This window comes from Haliotis cracherodii, unplaced genomic scaffold (genome assembly GCF_022045235.1).
Source record: "Haliotis cracherodii isolate W230 unplaced genomic scaffold, xgHalCrac1.p SCAF_10, whole genome shotgun sequence".
Taxonomy (NCBI): Eukaryota; Metazoa; Mollusca; class Gastropoda; order Lepetellida; family Haliotidae; genus Haliotis; species Haliotis cracherodii.
Genome location: NW_027266265.1, coordinates 30,512,963 through 30,540,702, shown reverse-complemented (window position 1 = coordinate 30,540,702; position 27,740 = coordinate 30,512,963). Strand labels below are relative to the sequence as shown.

At 39.0% G+C, this 27,740-nt stretch overlaps 1 protein-coding gene across 1 annotated transcript; it reads left to right on the top strand.

Moving 5' to 3' along the window:
* The first annotated feature begins 4,699 nt into the window (after positions 1–4,699).
* On the top strand, positions 4,700–22,657 carry LOC139454292 (uncharacterized). The gene is made up of 5 exons (XM_071235912.1): positions 4,700–5,191; positions 12,622–12,876; positions 14,078–14,218; positions 17,883–18,103; positions 21,561–22,657. Exons 1-5 carry the CDS (start codon positions 5,101–5,103, stop codon positions 22,005–22,007), a joined length of 1,155 nt encoding a protein of 384 aa, XP_071092013.1. The 5' UTR covers positions 4,700–5,100; the 3' UTR covers positions 22,008–22,657.
* Positions 22,658–27,740: the final 5,083 nt, after the last annotated feature.

Below are 27,740 nucleotides of genomic sequence, written 5' to 3'. Positions count from 1 at the left end.
CGACTGGCTCCCCTTTCTGAAAGACATTATATCAAATGATTTGTCTGAATTGCACTCAGTGGGTGAATGTGGACGTACAGTTGATGGTATGTTGCTTTAGTGATGGTGTACAGAGAGATGAAATGTTTAATATACCATCCGCATTGCCAATCAGTTTATTTTGAATTTTAGCGAATATAAGCATCATGTTGCTGAAACCAGTAAATCTAACTTGCAGAATAACATGTGCATACATTGGGTGAATTTGGATTCTGCTTTACAGTTGATTGTATGTTGATTCGGTGATGGCTCCTGCCAGATATATATTTAATCCTACAGTGGTCAAGTAGTTTATTCACCAAAACACATGATTTGTCAAATCTGTTCCTGATGTTTATACCAAAAAGAATTAACACATAAATCTGAAAACAGATTGGAAAATTGGAAATATTCCAAATGTACAAATGCACAATACAATCTTGTGTGTTTCTTAAGATTATCAAATATACCCTACAAAACAGTTAGCATGGTTCACAACATTTCAGTAAGAGGTGTTTAAATTGATGTATGTCACACTCATGGTGATTGAGAGGAGATTACCAACGTGGTGTTGCGATGAACAGATAGGTGTATTGGTATGTGGAGCTAATAGTACACTCACCATTATAATGTTTGATTGTAAATAATCATGTAGTTTTCAAAGCTATTTTGCCCTTAACGCCAAATGGAATCTATTTCAGGGGATATTCAAGAATATTTAATCTTTTGCATTGACGCTTTATATTTAGCTAGCAGGTATTACGGAATAAAACACTTTTGTTTATCTACAGCAGGGCAACACTCTTGACCTGCCACAGACCGGTCGTTCACGTGTCACGTCACGTCAACAAGACAGCCATATTCGGTTGGTGCATCTACGGAATCGATACAAAACTATCACATTAACATACTTCCTAGTTTGAGACCAATTAATGGCAAAGCCGTACTCAACCGGTTGAGGGAGCACTGCATCGCGATACGATAATTCCATATCAACGTCAGGTACGCCTAGCTGGTGTAGACAGCATCTGAGGTTCAGAAGACCAGACTGTATACAGATGATTCCAGGTGTCATTTTGACAGCTCTGATGGTCGCTAGGTTCTACAGGCGTCCACAGGAAAATGTTTTAGACGCTTGAGTTACTCTGCTTCGTCATGGGCAGTATGGGAACGGGTGTAATAGTATGGGGTTGCATCACAACTCATTGGAAAACACAACTCATCATTGTCAATGACAATTTGAATCGTGTATGCAACTGGGACGATATCACGTTGCACGTGTTGCAACAGACTTTTTGAGGCAGAATCCCAGCAAACAATTCTACGTTGTGACAACGTTGTGACAACGTTGACTTTTCGTTGTTACAACGTTGTGATGTTACGTTGTCAGAACGTAAATCTGTAGACTCCCAGATTGGTTGCTACAACGTTGTGCGTAAACCAAAATACAACCAAATCAAGACTTTGTCACAACATCCGTTTTTTACGTTGCTACAACGTTTATACAAAACGTCGCGACAACGTAGGTGTCATATGGCGACACTACAGCCATTGCAGCACGTTGTTGCAATGTCCATGTAGATTAACGCCTGTATTATTCCTCAATACCTCCTAGGCAGCCTGAAAAGTTTGTACCAATCTAGCTAAGACATCAGGTACCAAGCAATGCATTCTGCAAACTGAATTCACTTTAGCCCTATCCATGAAACAGCAAGTCAATGAAATGCACTCTCTTTTGGCAGAGTTTGAAATACGGCCAAGATAAAAATCTAAATGTTTTAAATTACATGTACAATTTGGTTATATAATATTTATTTTCCCAAACAATTTTCAAGGCTAGATCTATAGTGCAAATTGTTCACAAATGTTTCAACACAATTAACAGATATTTGATTTTCCCAAGAATTTGCAAATTAAAAACCATCAAACAATAAGCCCTGCACAAATTGAAACATTTACATTTTCTTGGCCTTACCCCATACATTCAGCATTGAGAGCAACACTGTGACAAACATAATAGTCTATGCATCTGATGTCCTAAGATCTATTTCCCAGCAACGAAATGACAATAGAATTCTGGTTGAGGTGACCTTTATTTATTTGTTAAATGACAAGTCAGTACTAGGGCTGAGTGGCCTTTTCAGTCCTCAAATGAAAAGTCACAGGGATGATCTTCAACTGTATCCATAGTCTCTCCTTATGCCTTCGTAACTGAATACAAAATGACACAAATGTTATAAAATGGCAAGGCAAGGGACATTTTTCTGACATAACAAAATAATGGTTGCATTCCCCAAAATAATATTTTGATGTCTGATGTCAGTCATTAAACTGTTAAAAACTGCTGACAGTAATACCATGATGCTCTTGGATCATACATAGGCAGAAAAGCTTCTAGCACAGAATCATTGGTGTAACTTTATACCCCCGCCCTTTTAGATTGTGGGTATAATTAAATAAGAATCATCTAAATTTTAATTCTTGAAGATGTTTGTATATATTATTGCATCATACATACCTTTCTATCAGTGATGTACTTTAAACAAATATGCTCCCACAATACTGTTTTCTCCACCTGAAAGAAAAACAGAAACCACAAAGTATCACATTTTTAAATAAACCAGTACTTTATAGATAAAGCACATTTACTTAGAGTATGATGTAACTGGTGGTAATATTGGCAAATAGTTTTATCAGTCTATAGATCAACTGTAGTTATTCAAAATCAGAAACTTTATCTTTCTGCTGTACATCACAAACTCGTGATTCAAGTGAATATGTTGGCCAAGTTTCTAAAACCTTATTTGCAAAAATATACATAAATGAAAAATATATATTGCCAAATATAATAAATAGTTCCCATATTTGAAGCATGAATATTGAATATGAATTATGAATAGAAGTTAACACTTTAGGGTATTTATCCTGATTAAAACTGTGATTTTTTTTTTGAGTACTAACCTTGATATTTTCCATATTAATATGCCAGGATATGTATATATGTTCTAACATTTACAAAGATAGAAACATGGGAAAATTAACAAAATGCAATAGCTTCTACAATACCAGACGAAGTTGAAACAGCTCTGTAAATATTTATTGAAATTTATTTGATACTACGTTTATTAACATAATACAGTTCAATATCGTTAAATATAATTCTGTAGTATGGTAGACTACGTGGCAACATATGGAGATCGAAAACCGAACGAATATGGTTGCTACAAATTCCATTGTATTTTTCATTGGTGCACATTGGCTACACCTATCTCACCTTAATAATCAACAAACGATGACCAACTCACTGACAATATATGGTGATATTTAACTTTTGACTATCGACTAGCTTATCATCACCAATATGACAATACCGCAAACACCCCATTATAGCGCGCGACGAGAGACTCGTTTTACTTTTGCTCGTTTTCATTAGAAGGGAGTCGGACATAGATCTAGATCTAATTATCAGTAAATGATGAATTGATTCTTCTTGGGAAATAATAACAATACACCATGGTAAGCGCCTTGCAAAAATAAACTTTATAGACAGCACCAACAACCTGATGGTCCACATTTAGGCTACGTCAGTCAGTGCTAATTAGGCCTTTTCGGAAACAACAAGTATGTTTCTGATTCTTCCCGAAAATACAATTTTTAATAACATCATTGAGCGCATTAAGACTAAGCCATACCCGTGCTCGTGGGATTCACCGAAGTGGTAAACGTCTGAGAAGTGCATTATTTCGGGCTTTCTTCCCACATTAAAAAACACGAGTGATGAATCCTCTATGTCCCCTCTCGGCCACCGTACTTAGAGAAAAACCGTAGAAGGTTATTTAAGAGTTGTTTAATTCTGTGTGGGGGACTTAGCTGTCAAAACATGGAGATAAACACCAACCTCGATCGACGAACATCAATCTGTCGCTGACATGTAGGTGCAGCCAAACTTGACAATCGCAGACTTATCGAAAACTTAAATTAATTTAATTTACCGCCCCGTGGGAATTCCGGGTTAGAATTGATCCCAAGAAACCGATGCTTGTCGAAAGAGTCTGCAATATGTACGTGGATCGGGTGCAAGTCAGGTTAATTAAAAAGTCGGATCCAGCACTGGAGTTGGGTTGCTCATTTATATATCAGATATGTTTACCAGATCCAGACTCGATTATTTATAGGCCCTGTTATAAAGCTGGAATATACTGCTCAGTGCGGCGTTAAACAAAACAATCACAAACTAAATTTTAAGTGCCCACGTAATTTGTATTTGCGACTCTTCCATGCAGCCGCCACCCTCAGTTCCACGCACACGGAACTGCATGCATGGTGATATAACGTCTAAGACAAATCTCATAAAAATAGAATTAGCACAAATTAAGTGATTATAGTAGGAGGGTATCCATGCCTTCACTGGCATTCTTTGAGGTCAACCATAAATGTGTAGTTCCTCCGAAATTCTTAATAGATCTAGTTGAACGATGTTTATAAACAATAAAAAAAATAGATTAACACCACGTGACATGTTAATTTGAAAGAGAATAGCCGACCATGTATGTACAGCCCTATACGTGTTGCATATATGTTCGGAATTTGATAAGTTTATGTTTTTGTTTAAGTTTATGGAAATATGTTGTTGTTTATGGCGTTGTAATTATATGGTTGTACATTACAATGTTCTCAACACACAGTTAATTTAATTATACAAAACATATAACTTTCGCCAGAAGTTGTATGTTCTGTTACTTCCAAGCTAGATCTATATTAATATACTGTTCCGGTTCATTCTTCTCCGGCGTAGATGACTCTGCAACCAAAGATTCCACATCGCCACAATGCGCGTGTACCAAGGTCAAGGCCACACCAGGCACTGCTGCGAAGAAGCCTTTGCAAATGTAGATAATCCTATCGATGTATTGACAAGTTTATGTCCTGTGTGGTTACGTGTCTATTGAAACCAAAGAGTCCCCACCTGTGATCGAGATGGTCACATTAATCAATAGTATCGCCAGTTATGTATCTAGATCTATGTAAATATTGGGGGGAGGTGGGGGGACAAGTTTCTCTTCTGGGTCTGCCTCTTCCAAAATGGCTTCCACGGCGAGGAATGGACGGGCCTTGATTCCTACAGTTCTACTCGTCCTTCAAATATGTCAAAGTTGTGTGTGTATGAGAACATGTAAGTATTGCAGTTTAACATCACTTTATAATAAATGATATATATAAGTGTCATCCAAACGGACAAACATCACGTGTTACAAACAGATCTGAGATAGATAGATTGGGCCTATTATATAGTGTACAGGGGCGTGTAACGCAAACAATATATGGCCACGCCCCGTGTTAGTATGCTATATAAAAGGAGGTACACCTGCATCTACATAGTATACTGACACTGGGTGTGACTATGACTATGTATTTTGAAGCTGTTATTCTTTTATTTACAAGCCCCAGTCTGTTAATGCACCCGTCGACCCCTGATAATCCAGGGAAGAATAGGTCTTCAGCAACCCATGCTTGTCATAAGAGGCGACTAACGGGATCGGGTGGTCAGGCTCGCTGACATGGTTGATGCATGTCATCGTATCCCAATTGCGTGGATCGATGCTCATGTTGTCAATCACTGGATTGTCTGGTCCAGACTCGATTATTTACAGACCGCCGTCATATAGCTGGAATATTGGTGAGTGAGGCATTAAACAACAAATAAATAAAAAATAATGCACCAGTCCTCAGTATACCATATTTCTTCTAATAAGCCACAAGACATTTGCTTTCTATTTATGGCTCCCAGTAGACCTGTATGTTTATATGCAGATCTTTATAGTGAAATTGTATGTATAGGTATGCTGTTAAGTTTACCAGATTTATATTGTAATAAATGAGACCAAGAGGATTGTGGATGAAATTAAGGTGCGGTGTGGATGGCGCCGACGGGACAGTATGTGTGAGCAGCATAGTTGTGGCCCTCCGCCGTGGCATGGCAGACGGGTATAGGAATGGGATCTTTGTACTCCTTTGAAGCAGCAGCCAAGAACCCAGTGTTAATTTGTTTTTAATATGATGTCCTGCTAGCACAATGCCCACCGCACCTAGTTTATTGTATGAACCGTGATATGTACAAGTTGTATACATGAAACTGTACAATATATGAGTTATGTTTCTCCCCCTTACCCCCCCCACCCTAGGTTATGCTATTGTAGGGAAAGCAAGGGTGGGAAATTTAAGGGTTAAAAAAGAATGCCAAAAGTGATAGTGAGCACAGCATGACGCTTTGGTAAAAGGAAGTGACGTAGGGCAGAGAACGTGATGTAGGGCACGTGAATGTATGGAAGTGACGCAGTTGCTGGTTGTTGATGAACACAGAAGTAAATAGGGGGGATTACATGTGTGAGGTGAACTTTGTCTGTTAAAAGTAGGCTTACTTACAGAGCGAATAAATTGTGGGATGTAAAATAAATGCTGCCTATAATCCCATCCAGCGAATTACTGCTGAATGTTAATAAACCTGGCAGTACAGAAGCTAGCTATAGCTGCCAGGGTCCTTGATGACACAGACAGGTACTACAGTAGGAAATGTACCACAAGTAACTTTCTGTATGTATTCAAGTACCCTAGTTTGGAAATATATTCAAGAATCTGGCTCTAATGGGTACAGGAGTACTCGAGCACGGTTGGGTACTACTGTTGGACTCCCGAGTCCTGCATCAAGAGGCCGAGAGCCGCGATAAGGGTCATGTCAACATAAAGGTCATGTCTTGACTGTAGGACCCCATTGCGGGTCTCGGCAAGGGCTCAAGTATCAACATAGATGATTCAAAAAGTGGAAACGGTGGCGCATCATCATTGATCACCGGGTACCCAGGCTTTGAGCAAGTTGAGACAAGGGCACTTGAGTCGATGTTTCTTCGGATTCAGTGTGACTGCAATGTAATTGTAAGCAGCAAGATTAATTTTGTACTACGATTTTGATAAGGGCACAGTTGTGTATACAGAGAGAACCCTGGTTCATCCTTATTTTGTTTCTAGGTTTGTCTGCACTGTGCAAGGTGGTTTCACCAAAATTTAGTGCCAATGTAAAAGAGGTTTTCAGGAAGCATTACTTTTGTTTCAAGCATGAGGGGGCCTTTAACCCAATTAATTTTATAAGATGTCAATAATGACAGTGCAAACACTTGGTCAAGAATATTCATCAAAAGTCATGTACTTTATCATAGTAAAAAATCTTTCTTTGAGATGAATTTTTTTTGTCCGTTTTCGGTCACTTTAGCCATAGCCTATGTAAAACATTTCATTGTAGCCTTCATCTGTGATGTCATTGCACTGAGAGGAGTGTAGCTGCACATTAGATGCTGAAGGAAATATGTTAACAGGTTAATGCACACATTTTTAATGATTTACCATTAGGACTATGCAGAGTTGACATCAATCAGTGGAAACTGAACGTCCGGATTCATAAGGTTCCATGTTAATGTGTCAGGGGGCTAGCACCATAAAACCAGCATTAGGACAGACTAAAGTACTCATGGAAATGAAAAAAACCCTGTTTTGCTGGATTTAATAATCGACACAAAGCATTACGTAGATGTAAATATGAAATAACAAAACAACTGGAAAAGTACTAGTCTGGATTTGCTAGTTTTATCTCAGTGCTCAATACAAAATGTACTTTACAGGAAGTAATTTGTAGGCACTTTCAAGTTTCAACATTCAAAAATAAAACTAAGTCCAAATTGACATGGCAGAAACAGGCTATAGGCATTATGCAAATTAGTCTGGAAAAAAGGTATCAAAACAGCAATACAAATAACAGCTATGTTTATGTACATAATAATAATGACATGTAAGTTGTTGTTTGAGAAGGGAATATGTTACTTTTACATTCTGATATTTTGACGTTGATTTACTATCCCACAATGCCACTCACAAATCACTAACCACTGACAAATCACATGCACGTGGGTTTCAAGCACCTGTTTTCACCTGTTGTCAAGGTGTCGTAGGTCATGATCTTCTAACACCTGGTTATGCTCAGTTTCACAATAGTCTGTTTTGTTCATATTTTTACACACTTTTACGTGTAAAAAGACATAAAAACCTTTGATGCGCTGTATTTGTGCCAAGGCCCATTTAGTACTAATTGAGTTGTTTGAATATCTATATATTTTGTATATTAACTTCATTTATTTAAAATCTGAGAAAAAAAACAACAGATTTTTTTCATTTCCGTGAGTACTTTAGTACAAGCATACACATGCATCATGCAAGTTGAAATAATTTTAAGTGCAATAATCTTGTTAAGCCCCATCTCACCTTGTCATAACTAAAACACCCCATTCATTCACAAGCCCAGCCTTCCAGATGATTACTGTGGGTACTGAACCGCCAGGATTAATGAAGATTCCCTGAATATTTTAGTCAATGTCAAACTTCAGACAATTTGTAAAGTAACTGAAAATTTACAAATTGCTTGATTCACTGTTTGCAGTACCCAGGGATGTATCTAGGATTCTTAACTAAGCATCCCTGGCAGACAAATTGGGGAAAAAATGTTATTTTGGGTAAAATTGGGACTCTTAAAAGTTCATATTTTTAAAATTCAGAGGTTCTTTTAGATTGCATTTAATGCAATAATATATAAAATGAGGCCTTAAACTATGTTCCTATTTATTGGTCTTGTACAAGTGAATATAGGATACTCCAACAAAGCCATCAAATTAGTTGTTAGTTGAATATAATACATAGGAACATGAATTGGAAATTTTTGTGGCATTTGCTGCAGACTTGGGGCCGAATATTGGCTATAGATGTCTAGATAAACCCATGGTACCATAGATATAATTGTTTTCTTTTGACAGTTTGACTGATTCTATTGGTAAGAAAAATATGACCACTAATTGGGATTATGTGCTCTTTGCTTGCCTCTCTTGACAAGGAGCAGTGTAAATAAATTATATGAATAAAATGCACGGAAAATAGGCAACACTTGACCATATAGGTCAGTTCTAATTTCAGGAATACTGTAAATCTTGAGATTAATGAATGAAATGCGAAAAATGAGTGTGGTCCTTGCTCGCATTAATAAACATCGCATTTATATCCACAATAAGACATTTTGGATAGCAGAAATACCACCTTAGACATAGATGGTATTTCTGCTATCCAAAATGTCTTATTAGAGGGTACAGAAGTGTTATACTGGATGTCAGTTTTGTGTTTTGGTATATTTTTGTGAAACTGTATGTTCAGTCTTCACTACCTCAGATGTCCCCCGAAATATTCACAATCCCTAACTTATTTTGTTCAGTATATTTGTTTCACTCTCTCACTCTCTATCGGGGACACGGGTGGCCCAGTCGTCTAAGGTGCCGTGATTCGCTGTGCAGAGTTGCGTCCCTTGGACACGCCAGAAACCTATGATTGTGGGTTCGAATCCCAGTTCGCCCCGATTATGTTTCTAGGTTTGTCAGCACCATACCTGTGCTCGTGAGTTTCACCGAAATGGTAAACGTCTGAAACCTGCATCACTTCGGGCTTTCCTCCCACATTAAGCTGACACGCAGTGATATAACTGGAATATTGTTAAAAGCGGCGTTAAACCCAACTCACTCACTCACTCTCTATCTCTCCTAAGTTGACCTAATGTTGTCTTGATGCTGAACAGTTTGCCTTTTGGCACTGTGTTAGCATGAATAATTGTTATGAATAATTGTTGTTCCTGTATTTATAGCAGAAGGTAAGATGGTACTTGTTGTTACCCTGCCTGGCACTCATCATTAAGGGGCTAAAACAAGGACAGGTCGGCTCGAGTCAGTGTACTGTGTCTGCATTGGGCATCCATGTTAAACTGTGACATGGTATCTCAGTAGGCTAGTAGTCTGGGCTAGTACAAGCAGGCACACGCATACATGCACACCGCTATATATAAGTGCAGTAATCTTGAGCGCCACATTGTACCCCATTTCACCTCTCCTCTAAGGCAGCAGGTACTGGGTGAATCATGTGGAAATGAAGGCTGGGTGTATTTCTAGTCTTTCGTGATTGTTGTAAACACATTATGGGCGCTGGACTTGCAACTTTTGCTGTGCAATTTGTTGTATTGTTTGCACTTCCAAGGCAACACATCAGACATATGTTCAAATGAGTGTTGGTTTAATGTCCGACGCTCAACTGACTTATTTTGAAACTTTTTGCGACTGGTGCCTGCAACTGATATTTTGTCCACATGTATGTAAGGAACATAATTTTGAATTTCACTAAACATGATTTTCAGTAAACATTGCATGTCAATCCAATACCTGTTGGACTGGTGCAGTTTGCTATTTGGGAATTAAAACTTTCGGTTTTTGCTTTCCCCTGTGAGAAATTTCAAAAGAGGGCGTGTGTCAAGTGCCTAACTTCTAAAACTTTATATACATAAAGAAATGTAAGATCATTCCTGTTCTTTCCTTCTCATGTGAAAACTGGGCAAACGTTGAGTTTTGTTTCAAGAGTATAGATCTCAAAACTTTCTGTATAGCTAAAGGAGTATTTGCACAAATGTCAAGCTTTTGTTGTTTGTTTTGTTTGTTTGTTTGTTTAATGCCACACTCAGCAATACTCCAGCTATATGACAGCGGTCTGTAATATTGCTGAGTGTGGTGTTAAACAACAAACAAACATGTTTACTTTGTTTGTTTTCACTCTCGTTCATCAATGGGATTGCGTAATGCACAAGAAAGGAGAAAGGGCAACACAAAGAAAATTAGTTTAACCAGCTCTTCATATGCTAATAGTTCATGACAACAACACTAAACACAAAAAGACACACTTTGTTGAAGAATTGGAACTTCCTCTTGTTCTTATCATATAGAAAGGTGTCACTGAAAGGGACATAACTCTGCAATGCTTAAAGACAGGGGTGGTTGGGCAGCTGAGTGGTTCAAATATTGTTCACATTAGCAAAGAACCGGGTCTGATTCTCGACATGGGAACAAAAAACCTTACTCTTCTTTGACACATGTTCAAAAGTATGAAAAAACTAATAAACAGAAGTTGCCTCGGTTGTTATTTCTGTCTTGCAGTTCAACCTATTGTGTGCTCTGTTTTTGCAATTGAGGGTAGCTTTGGTGCTTTTATGATTTAATTATTTTATTATTTGTAAACCTTTCTTCAATTATGGTATTAATTATCATCATTTATGGTATACAGATCAATTCAAAACAAATTTTAGCTCACGGGGTCCAACGGACCAAGGTGAGCTTATCCCATACTGTGGCGTCCGTTGTCTGTCGTCCGTACGTCAACAATTTATTCAAACGACTTCTTCTTCTGAACCATGAATGGAAATTAACAAAATTTGACTGGCAGCATCCCCAGGTGGTGGGGATTCAAAATTGTACAAATGGTAGGGCTGACCCCCAAGGGGTTGAGGGGCGGGACGAAATAGGGAAACTTAGATCCTGGATAAAACATGGAAACGGTTCAGATCTTTATGCTCCATTGTATCTAGAGAAATACACGTTCATGCTGTCAGATTTGCCATCAAACTATTTTAAATGCTGACAGTCAAAATTACGAAATATTTGCAGTATTATATACACATACAATGCAAATGTGTATTTTGTCATGATTGTGTAAATATCCATTTGAGCGATACAGACCCTATGGGCCTCTTGTTTTTAGCTCGCCTGACTGAAAGTTGCATGCCTTTATGTCGTGTCCTTAGTCCGTCATAAACAACTTTTCCCCCAAACCACTGGACCAATGAAGCTTCATATGCTTCTCTCCACCAATGATGACCACCTAATTTGTTCAAGGGGTTTACAATATGTCTGCCAAGGATTCCCTACTGAGAAACCTATATATGTGACCATATCTCAGGCATTTATTCCAAATTTAAATTTAATTTAACATCTCTGTGGTCAAGTGGATAGAGCATCTGCCCGGAAAGCGGAAAGTTGGTGCTTCGATCCCCAGCGGAGTCATACCAAAAGATATTAAAATATGGGACTTGTTGTTAACCTGCCTGGCGCTCGGCATTAAGGGGCTAAAACAAGGACTGGTCGGCTAGGAGTCTGTATACTGTGTCTGATTGGGGTATTCATGTTAAACTGCAGCATTGTATCTCAGTGGGCTAGCACTATAAAACCTGCATAAGTCTAGACCAGTATAAGCAGAACGGTGGGTAGCCTAGTGGTTAATGCGTTCGCTCGTCGCGCCGATGAGCCAGGTTTGATTCCCCACATTGGTATAATGAGTGAAACTCGTTTCTGGTGTCCCCTGTCGTGTTATTGTATCTTAGTGGGCTAGCACTATAAAACCTGCATAAGTCTAGACCAGTTCAAACGGGGCAGTGGGTAGCCTAGTGGTTAAGGCGATCGCCTGTCATGCCAATGACCTGGGTTTGATTCCCCACATGTGTATAATGAGTGAAACCCGTTTCTGGTGTCCCCTGCCGTGATATTGCTGTCATGTTGGTAAAAACGGCGTAAAACCATAAGCACTCACCAGTCAAGCAGACGCATGCACATTGCTGTACATGAAGTAAAATAATATTAAATGCAACAGTACATTTCAACTATTTCCGTTAAAATAAGTGTCTGAAGTCATTGTTGAATTTTTTTTCAGTTTACATGGACAGGCAGTGTAGTCAGACACAGGGAGTGTATTCCTCAGGCAGATTGAAGCTGACTCACAGGCCGAAGTACGCACCAAACATGGACTGCTGGTTTACTATCCGGGCGCCAGAACATCAAAGAATTCTTGTGGAGTTTACCAGTGTGGATCTTTTCAAGCTGCCTCAAGAAGTATACAGTCTGTTTGATAGTGTTAATTGTTCTGACTACTTGGATATATATGATGGTGGCTACAGCGATATTAACAGTAAGATCCTATGTCTCTTTACTAAAGCTGTCTTCATTCACTGAAGATTATGTTGTGGGGATTCCGGGTAAGAGTATTTGTCACCTCCAACCTATGTTTGTCTTAAGAAGCGACCGAATGGATCAGGTGTTCAGGCTCGGGGACTTGGTTGATTTCATGCCATCCCAGACCGCCTCCGTGGTCTAGTGGTAGAGCGTCCGCCTGGAGAGTGGAAGGTTCGGGGTTCGATCCCTGACCACGTCATACCAAAAGACGTTAAAAGATGGTACTTGTTACCCTGTCTGGCGCTCGGCATTAAGGGGCTAAAACAAGGACTGGTTGGCTCGGAGTCAGTATACTATGTCTGAGTGGGGTATTCATGTTAAACTGTGGCATAGTATCTCAGTGAGCTAGCACTATAAATCAGCATCAGTCCGGACTAGTACAAGCAGCCACACACACACACACACACGTGCATGCACGTCGCTATACAAGTGCAATAATGTTGGACGCGACGTTAAACCCCATTTCACCTTACCTCATGTCATCCCAATTTTGTGAATGGACACTCATGACGTCAATCACTGGATTGCCTGGTCCTGTCTGGATTATTCACAGACCCTCGGCATACAGCTGGAATATTGCAGATTCTGCATTAACCAGCAAACAAAAGAAACAAATCTGAAATGTTTTTCTGTGACCTGTTGTTTTTACAGCTTTAAACATTTTAAATACATTGTACATTTATTAAGAGTTATGACTTTGTCATGATTGAAAATTATGTTTATGAAAGGTGAATTGTTGCATCATCACCAGTGTCCCCTGACTGTGGATAAGGGGTATTGGTTGGTCTTTCAGCCATTGGGGGAACAGGTGACCATGTCATGTAAGGCAATGCAAATCGCTGTGCAGAGTTGTATCTCTTGGGCATGCCAGAAACCTATGATCATGGGTTCGAATCCTGGTTCGCCCCAAATTATGTTTCTTGGTTTGTCAGCACTGTACCTGTGCATGTGGGTTTCACCAAATGTCTAAGACCTGCTTCAGTTCGGGCTTTGTTCCCACATTAAGCTGAAACACCATGATATGACCGGAATACTGTTCAAAGTGGTGTTAAACCCAACTCGCTCACTCACTCACTCACCTTTGGCCATCACGATAACAGAACTTCAGACAGGGTGAAACATGAATGTATTCTTGTATTTTACCATCTTTATTCCAGAACTGACTCCAAGAATATGCCATGATGCTATTCCAAAAGAAATACTTACATCCTCAAGACAATGGCTCTCCTTTCATTTCCATAGTGATGTCATATTAGCAGAAAAGGGATTTGAGCTTATTTTCACATTGTTTCATACAGGTAAATATATTCTGTATGTCTCTGTACCCTGACAACCTGAGACTTTGCTCATTATATCAATCACTTGTTTGTCTTAGCCAGGCTAGATTGTTACTGGGTGGCTTCATATAACTGGAATAGTGCTGAGTGCAGCATTAAACATGTTATAAAAACAAACGAAACAAAAGCTCAACGTGACCTGTAATATAAATAGAGATTCTCACCTGTGTGTCTTTTGATATCAAATATATCAACCACTTTTATCAAAGAGTGTTGATATATTTTATATCAAAAGACTCAAGGGTGAGTTTATCACCTAACATCATTTTGCCAACTTTTTCAGTTTTTAGACAGTAATAAGCAGTGTCTTAAGTGTAAAAAGTACTGCCAACAGTTTCAGTAGCAGAGCCATGAGTGATGTCATTTGATTGTGACATCACAATGGTCTGCAAAGAATTGTGATGCAATTTCATTGCAGCGATATCTACAAGGTAGATATCGCTTGATCTCACCCAAGGGATATCTCCTGTGGGAGTCGGTTTGGGATGATAAATGTTCATCATGGTGTTGAATCCCACTCACAGTTGCTTTGAGAAGAGTTTTTATTTTCATAACAATTCACCCAACCAGAGACAAAAGCCACCATCAGAAAATAAACAAATAGTTTATTTATTTATATTTGCCTGACTGCTTTGACCTATTTGTAGCTCACCTGGCTGAAAGTCAAGTAAGTGTATGTCATGGCTCATTGTCCGTCTCTTCGTTCGACCAGCTGTTCATCTCTTTGTTCATTGGGCGGTGGGGTAGCCTAGTGGTTAAAGCCAAAGACCCGGGCTCAATTCCCCATATGGGTACAGTGTGTGAAGCCCATTTTCTGGTGTCCCCGGCCGTGATATTGCTGGAATATTGCCGAAAGCGGTTTAAGTCCAAACTCACTCACTCACTCTTTGTTCATCCTGTTGTTCGTCTGTCATCCCCAACATCTCCTCAGAAAGGCCTGTCCAGATGAATTTTAGTCTGAATGATCCCAGCTAAAGACTACTGAAATAATTCCAATCTGATTTTGAGCATGGTCTGTGTTTTTTCTTCATAATTCAGGTAGCCTTGTGACTCTACTATTAAAAAGAAATCTGAGATTGTGATTAATCAATGGCAAGTATTCACTGAAGACAGAAAATGTGTGGCCTTTCTTTTAGTGCATCTTCCAATGTGGACAAATTGCGAAGCTTGAGTTACAATACAATTTGTCACAATATTTAATTTATGCTGTTTTGTGTGAAATTTTCCGTGTTCCACTTCATGCAGCCTGAATGACAAGAAATTGTTGCCATCAATAAGTATGTGTTAGACTTGTATAACTGGGTAGTTCAGGTTCATTGTAATAGCGTTCCTTTAATGAAAGTGATTATTTAAATATAAGTAATCTACACCATTTCATAACTTTACAGGACCCGCATATTTCCTGTAAGGAACCTTGAAATTTATAATTGGGGGTCCTCTGGACCCTTAGTTTTGTAGGTAAAGGTAAATGCCTGGCATTGCATGTGATAGGTGCAAAGGTAACTCTTGGGTGAGTCATTATCCAGTTCAGTTAGGCCACACAAAACAATATGTTTCTGTACCATGAACCCAACAGACGTGGATCAGTAGGTATGGTAGGTAGTATGTTCCTTATCTTTTAAATATTTTTTTACAATATTTGACACAGATGGCTTGTTTCAGGGCCAATGTTAGTTGCATGTTTCTTGAATTTAAAGGTCAGAATAGCTGCAGCAAGGATAGTTTGTGGCGACATCCTATTTTTCCCAAATGTTCAGGATGGCTTTCTTGATGGCTGCTTACAGCTGTGATAGAACATTTAGCTTGCAAGTGAAACAATGGGTTTGTCAGCTTACCTGAAAACAATGGATTATTTGGCCTTGTTATTGCAAAACTTTTTGACAATCAATACAAAAATAAATTATGACTTAATGCATGGGCATATCAGGTTTTATATCGTCAGATGAATATTTGTGATACAATCAGTGAATCATTGAGAACATTCACTCTTTGCCTTGTCTGCTAGATTCCCACTTTGGAAAAATACCAACTCTTAGGCCTGGATCAGATTGTTAAGACAGTGTCTGAAATAGCTGCCTGCCCACTATCCTGTTGCTGGTCACATGTTTGTCGGGATAGGTGAATATTCCACCTGCCCCAATGTTTGGCAGAACATTTCAGCGCAGTACTTGTTTTGACAGTCAGTGTAGATTTACTGTACTGTATAGATGTAAACAAACAGTTGCTCTACTGCAAATCACAACTGAGTTTCATTCTGAGTTCCATTAGGCTAAAGACCAAAAGCCTTGTTCTCAGGCACCGCCCACATCTTCTTAAGGTCCACCTGTTTTCTTTTTCTTTTTAAAAAAAAAAAAATAACGTCCAACGATAGACAAATACTGTATTCCAGTATTTCACTCATCAAGGAATACATTTATATAGGACGTCCCTTTCCCAGGTTGATTGTACACAACTGTTTATTTGGATAAACAATTGTTTATTTGATTACAACAAGTTTGAACAACCAGAAATAAAATAAAAGAAAAGAAAAAAAACACACGGCCCGGTCTCACTAATGTTTCAAAAACCATTGCCCATGTTGCCTGAGAACCAAATCTTTTAATTGTTAAAGCCTTAACGATGCGTGGTTATCAGCTTTTGTTTTCACCAACTTTTGAAATGTGCATCTGATTGGTTCATATTGGGAGGCAGACCAGTCCATGAATTCCTGTTTCCTAAATGGGGAGACATAAATTGCATTTTAGTGGTGGTGATTCTCCTTCTGTTTGTGTGACAGTAATTACAAACTGACAACCAGGTGAGCAGCTTATCTCAGCCTGAACTACATCCTTGTGATCTATCTACAACCATTCACGCCCCATGAAGATCCGGGTGTGAATAGGTCTGTAGGAACCCATGCCGGAAATCAGAGGCTACTAACGGGATTGTGTGGTCAGGCTTGCAGACTTTGTTGATGCATGTCATCGTATCCCAATTCCATAAAGCGATGCTCATGACATCAATTGCTGGATTGTCTGGTCCAGACTTGATTTACAGACCGCCGTTATATAGCTGGAATATTACTGAGTGCGGCGTTAAACATCTGACGGACAAACAATCAGACAACAACCATTTCCAATCTGAATCTCTTGTATCAGAATCCTGATGAGGACATTCCTAAATCATTAGGCATTTACTCAACATGCAGTAATTACTATACTTAGTAATATCAACGTTAATCATGCTAGTGGGTCAGAAAATGTTTAATCTTCTTTTGTTTTTTTCATGGAATATGTGTTTTTGCCAAACAGCTGGACCTGACTACCATCGCAGTGTTGGATCATGAATGAGACGATTTTTCATTGGCTTGAAATTTTTACTTTTTTGATATGCAAGAAATGTTATTTTTTCGCTCAGTATTTCATTTAACATTAAACAAACAAGAACGAGTCAATTTTTTGCTTGTATGATAATCAGTAAATGTTATTTTCGCTTCGAAGTATTTCATCATCATTTAACTTTTGCAGATAAAATGGTAATGTTGAGACCAATCTTAAACTTGCTACAGTCTTATTTATGCCAGTGAGGACCATTTGACATGGCTATAGCTTGTTATTTACAATTTGCTCTTGTCTCCCTACAACAGGTACCTGTGCTGCTTCTGAGTTCCAGTGTAATAACGGCTACTGTATTGATAGCAGACTGAAGTGCAATGGCCACAACAACTGTGGAGATCGTTCCGACATCTGTGGACTAAGTCAAGGTGTTGTCATTGGACTAATTGTGTCTGGTGTGGTCCTCCTGCTGATGTTGATAATCATATTCTGTCAGCATCGACATAGATTTAGTAAAGGAAAAGCCATTAAGGTGGGTAACATTAGTTCTATTGCTACATGGAAATAAGGCCTATCACAAAATGTTCCATAACATTGGGGTGGGTAGGGTGGGGGTCAGCAAAATGTGATTCATATCAGACCAATCCCTCCCTCCTTCGGGGGCGGTCAGGTAGCCTAGTGGTTAAAGCGTTCGCACCTCACGCAGAAGACCCGGGTTCGATTCCCCACATGGCTACAATGTGTGAAGCCCATTTCTGGTGTCCCTCGCCGTGATATTGCTGGAATATTGCTAAAAGCTGCGTATAACCATACTCACTCACTCACTCACCCTCCTTCCTCTCCCTCCCTCCCTGATGATTAAACCATGCTAACAGTATCATTTGTAGGGGTGATATCAAAGCATTGTTTTATTGCAATTGTATATGACCGTACTTATTTAAGTTGTCTGGATTAATGAGTGTCCTGATTATGAGTTAAGTCCTTTGTGTGTATATAATGATATGTGTATGTTCTCAATAGTAATTGGCTGGGTTTTCCGACGTAATAACATTTCACTGGATTACTGAGTACTGAACTGACAATCATAAGCAGTGGAAAGAAAGTACAGCAGATTGTTTTGTTTTGAAATTTAGATATTGTTCGTCATTACGTATTGGGAAGTATTTCAATTTGTAGTTGCAGAGAAGATTTTGGAAGACATGTACACTAAACATACTAAAAGAGCTCAAACTGAACTTGGAAAACCTTAAATCCAATATGGCCACCAGCATCATTTATGAAGTAAGAGGTACAAGTGCAGCTTGGAAGTTGGTCTCAAGACGTCGACAAGGATGTGGGATCAGTCTTGTTTATTGTTGGGTCAGCCTTACTTCATGGAACTTCATCAAGAGGGGGCTTACATCCCATGATAGCTAACAACAGCTAATACATCATTTAATTTCCCATAGGGATAAAAATACCCGAGTTCATTAACATCATGTGCGCACTAATGCAAATATCACTTCATGCACACAAGTGCATTGTTTACACTAATATATTGTCATGTCTTGTCATGATGTTGTCATTTCATTTTATATTCTTGTCATGTCAATCTTATTGTGATGTAAGGTCAGAATGACATCACACCAGATACAGTGTCTTGGCTGGAGATTCTTGAGATCCTTTGACACTTGTGGTTTGCTAAGACGTCAGTCGTGATCTGTGCAGATAAAACAGATAATGGGTATTAAGGAAATACAACACTCGTTTCGTGAAATCTGTATGACACACATGATGGTTTATTAATCTCTATCTCTAATAGACATTGGTTATGAATTCCACCGCCCTAAAACATGGAAAGCGGTGACAAAATGTGACCCGAGACGTCTCCATGGTTTTATATTTAGTATTTCACAACCAAAAAAAATGTGCAAACAAAAGGATATTTTCTACTAAAAAAATGTTAAGGATCACATTCTGTCATTTCACGATCATTAATCTGTCATGCCACGTTTTTTAGTAGTACAGTACAGACAGACAGTTGTGACAGAACCAACAATCAGACGATCGTAACTAACACTGCAGACATAACAACAGATTCTGATTCATTTTGAAGTCAGAAATAATTAACCAGAAAGGTCTTTCTCATTTGAATTTTATCCATCGACCAGTATGTTTCAAACAAGACTCTGTAAAGCAAGAAACAAAAAATTCTGGCCAAGGCTAAAAATAATATATTCTTGGTTTTCGGGCATTACCGCATCATCACAAAGTTTTAAAAAAAAAATTCTTAAATATTCCTCGTCTTGAACGCACGACCTCAACAGTGAAATCCTACAATACTTAAACACAATGCGATCCAGTATAACGTGCAGTTACTTCCCTTTTCATGTGCTCTGCTTTACTGTGCATCTCGTGTGTTATGGTCATGGCTGCAATAGGACTTTGTGTGATTGTTTTGCTGTTGGCAAATTTGGTCAATGAAAACATTAAATTTGAAACATCACTAGACATGGTGATGGTATTCAAATACAAATTCAATGGTATTTGTGTACAGCATGAGGGACAATGTTTCATTCGCAGAGGTTAAGATTTACAATTACATGTGTATTTGTCTCCTAAAGTAATTGATGCTAATTTATATACCCCGTCTATAAAGCAAATTGGAATGAAGCACATCACTAGTGCATGCAAAATCCCTACATTTGCAGTAAAAACATTTTTGTAGAATCCTGGTTTGACCCGATTATGTTTCTAGGTTTGTCAGCACCATACTGTGCTCGTTGGTTTCACCGAAGTGGTAAAGGTCTAAGACCTGCATCCCTTTGGGCTTTCCTTCCACATTGAGCTGACACGCTGTGATATAACTGGAACACTGTTAAAAGCTGTGTTAAACCCATCTCACTCTCTATTGTTTTAGGCTCATTTTCGCAGAAAGTACATGAATTGTCATCACGTCAGCTTTTTTGTGTGTAGAAATAATTTTGTAGTAATGGTTCTGTGAATGTTCTTTCTCTGCTACGGTTTATATCCATATTTACAGTTGTCACAAGACTGTCGCATACTGTTAAATACTAGTAAATATTTAGTGTTTACATGTTGTTTCCTAAGTGAGTCTATCCATTTCCAAGATTATGCTATATAAAGTATTACAGTATAACTGGAATGTCCCTGTCAAAGCAAATTCTGTTTAACTCTTCAAATGTTTGAAGGTTCCCATTTGGTTTGAACACATTCTTCATTGTTAAAATAAGTTGTTTTCATCAGCTAACATGGCTAAGGAAGTACTTAATGTTTTTCAATTGCTGGTAGTGTTGGGAAGAAAGTTTTGAAAATGAATTAGAATACTCACTGTTATCTTCCTTAACTAACAAAAAATTGTTATCAACATATCTAGCATTTTTATGAAGGTTATGTTTTGCAGTGAAAAATATTTATTTCCATATGGGGAAAATATGAATGATTTGGCAAGTGCCTGCTACATATCTGTTGAGGTCAAAGGTCCCGAAGGAAAGCGAGGAAAGTACGGGAATTAAGTCTTAAATATATTATGACATGAGCATGAATATAATGTTCTATTTATTACAGAAGGAAATGTCTACATACCGAGAATTTTTTTAGCATTTATCTACAATGAGAGCTAGTCTTAACAGCACAGATTTAAAGTTTCTCGAATGATGTCAACTATCTTCATTTACTGTGATGATGTTTCTAGTGTGATGTCATTCCGACCTTACGTCACAATAAGATTTGAATGACGTCAACAATGCCGTCCAGATAATGGAAACAATACATTGTTGTCTCATAACGTGATCTGACCCTAGGGCACATGTTTTTAGGAATCCCGATATGTTTTCCCTCACAGGTAATAAGTTTTGCTTTGTTGTATTTTGGCCTTTGGTCTAAATGGAATAGAATTTTGCATGGTGTAAGTTTCTTGAAACAGAGGGAAAACTGACATGACTCTAAACTAACAATTGGTTCTTCAACTGCTGTCTCTTGTGTTCCAGACACATAATACTGATGCAATGCCAATGACTGCACAAACGCAGACCTTCATGCAGCCTTACCCCCAGGCAACGCCCACACAGTACCCTCCAGGGCAGCAAGTACCCCAACAGCCTGGGTCCGCATCTGCCACCCCATATAGTCAACCCACAGTCTATTGTTACCCATCACCACAGAAGGGACAAGGATCTCAACAACCACCCCCTCAGGGCTATCAACTCCCACCGCCTCAAGACTATCAGCAGCCTCCTCCCCATCAAGGCTGTCAACAGCCTCCCCATCAAGGCTATCAACAGCCTCCCCCTCAAGTCTATCAACAGCCTCCCCCTCAAGGCTATCAACAGCCTCCATTTAAAGGCTATCAACAGCCACCCACTCAAAACTATCCTCCCCAACCACAAGATATGGAGGATGTTGCCTGCCCATACCCAGAAAAAGTGCCTTTGTAAGTCTTTCAAAACTTGACGTTTTTAATACATCTACTATGCCTTCCTGAAAGTAAGGGGAGGTTACATTGCCTTTTGACAATGAAGTTTGTTGCTAGTGTAAATCGATGTGCTTTTGTGATCTCTATTTCAATGCCTATATCAAGCAAAACAGAACCTTGTCTGTATTTCGTTTCTGCATTTAGGCAAAAATATAAATTCTCTACCCAGGGTAGAAACACTATTTCATTGTCCAACTAGTCCTTAGGTTATTTGGTTTATTTTTTGTCAGAGAAAACCACTAGTCCCTCTAGATTTTCACTAGTCTTGGACTAACATACTAGTGGGCAAGTCAGTGCTTGTGTTAAATAGTTGAAGGGGCCTCTAACCACAAGTCGAAATGGCGCTGGAACCATTGATACTCACATAGACATGCGGACAATCAGGGTCCACCTGTTGATGTAGTGGATAGAGTGTCTGCTCTGAGAGTGGAAGAGTGGTGATTAGATCCCCTGGCAAAGTCACAACAAAAGTTTTTAAAGGGTGGTACTTTCTGTTACCCTGCCTTATGCGAGGCATTAAAGAGAAAAAACAGGCCAGGTCAGCTCAGTTTCAGTATACTGTATCTGAGTAGTGTATCCATGTTCGATCACACGCACACACACCTCATGAAGTGAAATAAAGTGACATTAAACCCCATTTCACATCACCTCACAGTCCTGGAGCTGGTAAGATCAGTTTGTGGAACAAGGACCTGCACCAAGGTGTCATCATATCTTTGGTGTACCATTCATCTTGACACATGGTACACACATGGTACTTTGATGTTGCCACATGGTACATTCATCTTGACACATAGTACTTTCATCTTGCCACATGGTACTTTTATCTTGACACATGGTACATTCGTCTTGACACATGGTACATTCATCTTGACACATGCTACATTCATATTGACACATGCTACATTCATCTTGACACTTTGTGCATTCCTCTTGACACATGGTACTTTCATCTTGACACTTTGTAAATTCATCTTGACACATGGTACATTTATGTAGACACATTGTACAATCATCCTGACACATAGTTCATTCATCTTGACACATGCTACATTCATCTTGACACATGCTACATTCATCTTGACACATGCTACATTCATCCTGACACATGCTACATTCATCTTGACACATGCTACATTCATCTTGACACATGCTACATTCATCCTGACACATGCTACATTCATCTTGACACATGCTACATTCATCTTGACACATGCTACATTCATCCTGACACATGCTACATTCATCTTGACACATGCTACATTCATCCTGAAACATGCTACATTCATCTTGACACATGCTACATTCATCCTGACACATGCTACATTCATCTTGACACATGCTACATTCATCCTGACACATGCTACATTCATCTTGACACATGCTACATTCATCCTGACACATGCTACATTCATCTTGACACATGCTACATTCATCTTGACAAATGGTACTTTCATCTTGACACATGGTAAATTCATCTTGACACATGGTGCAGTTGGCAACAACGAGGTCCGAGGTCAAAATAAGGCTATGATAGTTCTACCAGACATAGAAAGTTAATCTTTGAAACCGATGACTTGTTTTTGAGGTGAGCTTCAGTTATATGGGAATATGTCATAAAATACTTAATAACTTTTGAACAAGTGTCATATTATGACACCTTTGTAGGCTATTCCAGGATAGGATCATTCCCCAGCACCTTAGTGCCATCTAAAATAGGGAGAGGGTTGTTGCATTGTTAGTCCAGGCAAAATGTTTTTACTTATGCTTGGATCATTTCTTTTGATAAAATGCTGGATATGATCAACTGCCAATACCACTCGAGGTGGAGATGGCTCAAAAATCAAGTGATCTGGCTAAAAGTGGTGTATGACTGGTTTGCAGAGATTATGACTTGTATACTCACTGGTTTGAATGGTGTTTGTGACATGTGATCCCAGTTAAAGCTGATAGACAGCCAAGGTCAAGTTGGACAGCCAGTCAAGGTTAAGTTGGAAATGCAGCCAAGATGAATACCCATCAAAAGTCAAGTTGGATTACCATCCAAGGTCAATGTAGAGAGCCATCAATGGGCAAGCTGGACACCTAACCAAGGCAAAGTTGGATAGCCAGCCAAATAGGGCAATACTATATACTAAGGGCCAAGTTCAAAAGTTTGATGTTTGATAAAGCAGCTGGTAATATAGACCCTCTTATACAATATGTAATATTACATATAAATTCCGTGTCTAAATCAGTATCAGTGATTCGAGGAGACAGCTGCATTTTTGACTTTACGGGAGAATGATTTTGCATATAAATAAATAAATGATTGACATAGTTATTTATTTATATTTATGTTTCGACCGACCGTGTGTGAAAAATCCGTAAAACATAAAATTATGAAAGTCTGCCCTAATGGGGTGATACACTGTGGATGTTGGTATTCTAGCATCCATGTTAAACTGCGGCATGGTATCTCGCTGGACAACTTAACCGACTTAAGTAAAGACTAGTACAATCGGCAGCCACCGGTGTGCATCCACGTCGCAATATAAATGGAATAATCTTCAACGCGACGTTTAAACCCAATTCACTTCACCTCATCCATGCTATGTTGAATATTTGTAACAACAACACAACTTGGTGTTGGAAGGGTGTGATTAGAAATTTGTATTGACTAGAATTGACCCTTTTCAATTAAAGTCTGCTGCTGGTTTTTGAAGTCGAAAATTACCAGAAGTTTTAAGTTCATACAACTTTCGTCTGAAGTTCACCAGTGACATGTTTTTTTGCGTGTTTCTGTTGTTGTTGTTTTGGTTTTTTTGGCCGCAATATACCAGCTATATGACAGCGGTTTGTAAATAATCGAGTCTGGACCAGACAATCTTAATATTGACATCATGAGCATCGATCTAAGTGATTGGGATACGATGACATGCATCAACCAAGTTGACGCCATCCGCTTAGTCGTATCTTTGGACAAGCAAGTGATGCTGAAGATCTTTTCAGGTTCCAGTGATATGAAACTTTTCTTATCATCAAGGCTTTGGCTTCTGTTGTCTGAATACCTGTGTCGCATGTGTAATCTTTTGAAACGAAGAGGGGTCCAACCTCAATATTAAAGAATTTTAGGATACCAGCTGTCATCTGATTTTCTAAATTCAAGTGGTTCCATATACATGTTTCTGCAGGGATGTATGTTTAATTTCTAAAAGACTCAAGCGTTGGCTTGTTACAGGATTTGTGGCCTTCAGGAAAGGAGGTATTGGGTGGCTTCGGATTTTTTTTCGCATTTAATGCAAACACCTATCAGTTTGTAATGATAGTGTTGAAACATGTCTTGTTGTATGTTACTTATTGTTTATATGTTAGATCCATATGTTTGTACGTTTTAATACCTTTGTCCTTCATGCAGTATTTTGTACTTGTTTGATACACCTAGTTTTATGAACATTGAAAGGTTCGATAATGCCCCTCTTTCACACGATATGCATGGTTTATGTCATTATGAAAGTTATGTATGTGTCTGTGAATGAAAATCAGATTTTGTTCATTCAATAATTGCATGTTTGGGACCTAACATTGTGTGCATGTTAAGGCTGAACTGACACACGGACCGATTGTAGAGGTTTTCGGGTAGCGTTTTTCTACTATTTGATCATGAGCACTCAATCACCTAACTGCCGGGCAAAAAGTTTACACTTGAAAATTGGGTTTGACCAAACTATTACGAACGGTATCAAAATGTTACGAAATTGGAAACATTTTCCGAAACACTGCGACCGCCTCCGTGGTCTACAGCGTCCGCCCGGTCTGGCCCTCGGCATTAAGAGTCTTAAACAAGGACTGGTCGGCTCGGAGTCAGTATACTGTGTCTGAGTGGGGTATTCGTGTCAAACTGCGGCATGGTATCTCAGTGAGCTAGCACATTAAATCGGCATCGCATAAGTACAGGCACGCACGCACACGCACACACACACACACACACACACGTGCAATAATCTTGGACGTGACGTTAAACCCAATTTCACCACACCTCCCCGAAACACTGCAAACCTCGGCCCAAAAACACAACTATGACATCAAATAAATCGTATTTCATTTGTGTAGACCAATGCCGATGATGTCAATCACTGGATTGTCTAGTCCAGACTCTATTATATATAGACCGCCGTCATATAGCTGGAATATTGATTGTTGTGTGCTGCGTAATACAACAAACAAACATCACGATCGAATAACCATTTCTAGTGTTACATTTTTCAGCCACGATCAAACATAGGTGTTTAATATCTTTTGCCTGGGAGTTTATGTTCGAAATATGAGCTTTCACGTGGTAAAAGCAAAGGCTTGGGAACCTGTACCGTGAAGCTCGTTTGTCCTGAACCCCGTCTTCTAGATGAATGAATATTACTTCTACGTTTATGCGTTTTAGTCAACGTCTTGTGTCCGAGAATGTGTAAAGTGACCATGTATCATGCAGCTTGTAAATTGAATGAAACTGTCGGTAGCATTACGTTAACACTGTGATATAACTGAACAAACTGGTCAAAGCGACGTTCAACCCAACTGACGACATAGATCGGGATAATCTTCGTTCTTGTGTTTTGTCCTGTGAAAGTGTGTTTTGTGCTGTGAAAGGATAACACATTTAACCAGCGTTTTGACATTAAACTTGTAAAACAGTAAGCCGAATTGGATTTTCTGTTCACTTCAGTCCAGGATCAGTATAAACAAGGATAAACCCTGACGTTCAGTATCAAGATATGGGAATAAGAATCCCGTGGGGACCCATGCCAGAAATAGTCGTAAGATGCGACTTCGTTGGATCGGAAGGTACGAGCAGATGAAAAACTGCGGACAGAGCAATGCTCCAACCATTTGCGTTGACCAATACTGTTCTTAAAACAGCATCTGTTGTAATGTGGATGATATTTGCTGTGGTGTTGTGAGCATAAAAGTCCCCAGGAATCTATTGTACGTGCTTGGGTGGCCAAGATAAATGTTTGTGTCATCGTACCCCGACTGCATTTGTCATTAATGCTTTCAGCAACTAGTTTGCATAGCTCATAATCTTGTATTTACAGGCCGCTTTAATATAAATGTTATTGCTATCTGCGGCAAAAAACAACCGATAAGAGCATAACGGAATGCTACCAAATAGCTAATAATAATTGTCGAATGCCTTCTAAGAATGGCCTGCGGTCTGCCAGCACCAATCACTTCGCTTGTTGATGTGGAAACGCCATCTTGTTCTCCACTCCAATGCAACTGAAAACGGGTTTTCCTTTAAAACTGTTGCAACAAAATCTGGAAGTAGATTCAATAAAATGTCAAAGGTCCTCGAAACGGATTGCAGCAGAATCTGCAACCTGCGGATAACGTTTTTATTTTTCTGAACCAAGCGCTCCAGTTCTCATGGTCAGTTTGCGAAAACATTGACAGGTTTTCGCTTGAGTGCCTTATAAAAAAACACGCGACTACTCAATTAAAGCTCAACGGTGTTGTATTATTTTAGGGTTAGAGTAGGTTCATTGTCGACGAATTGTATGGAGGAGTCCACTAATGCCTACAGTGACAAATGCCCACAGTCTAAAACAAACATTTATATGCTTCAGTGGCTTTACATGTGATACTCTTCAGAGTTGAACTGGCCCATTTTAGTGTACTATTGCCTACAGTGACAAATGACAAACACTAGCAAATGATATTT

Coding starts and splice junctions, on each gene's coding strand:
- LOC139454292 (XM_071235912.1), top strand. CDS start 5,101: ATGGCTTCCACGGCGAGGAATGGACGGGCCTTGATTCCTACAGTTCTA. Junction 14,219..17,882: donor TTTCACATTGTTTCATACAG/GTAAATATATTC, acceptor TCCCTACAACAG/GTACCTGTGCTGCTTCTGAG. Junction 18,104..21,560: donor GTAAAGGAAAAGCCATTAAG/GTGGGTAACATT, acceptor CTTGTGTTCCAG/ACACATAATACTGATGCAAT.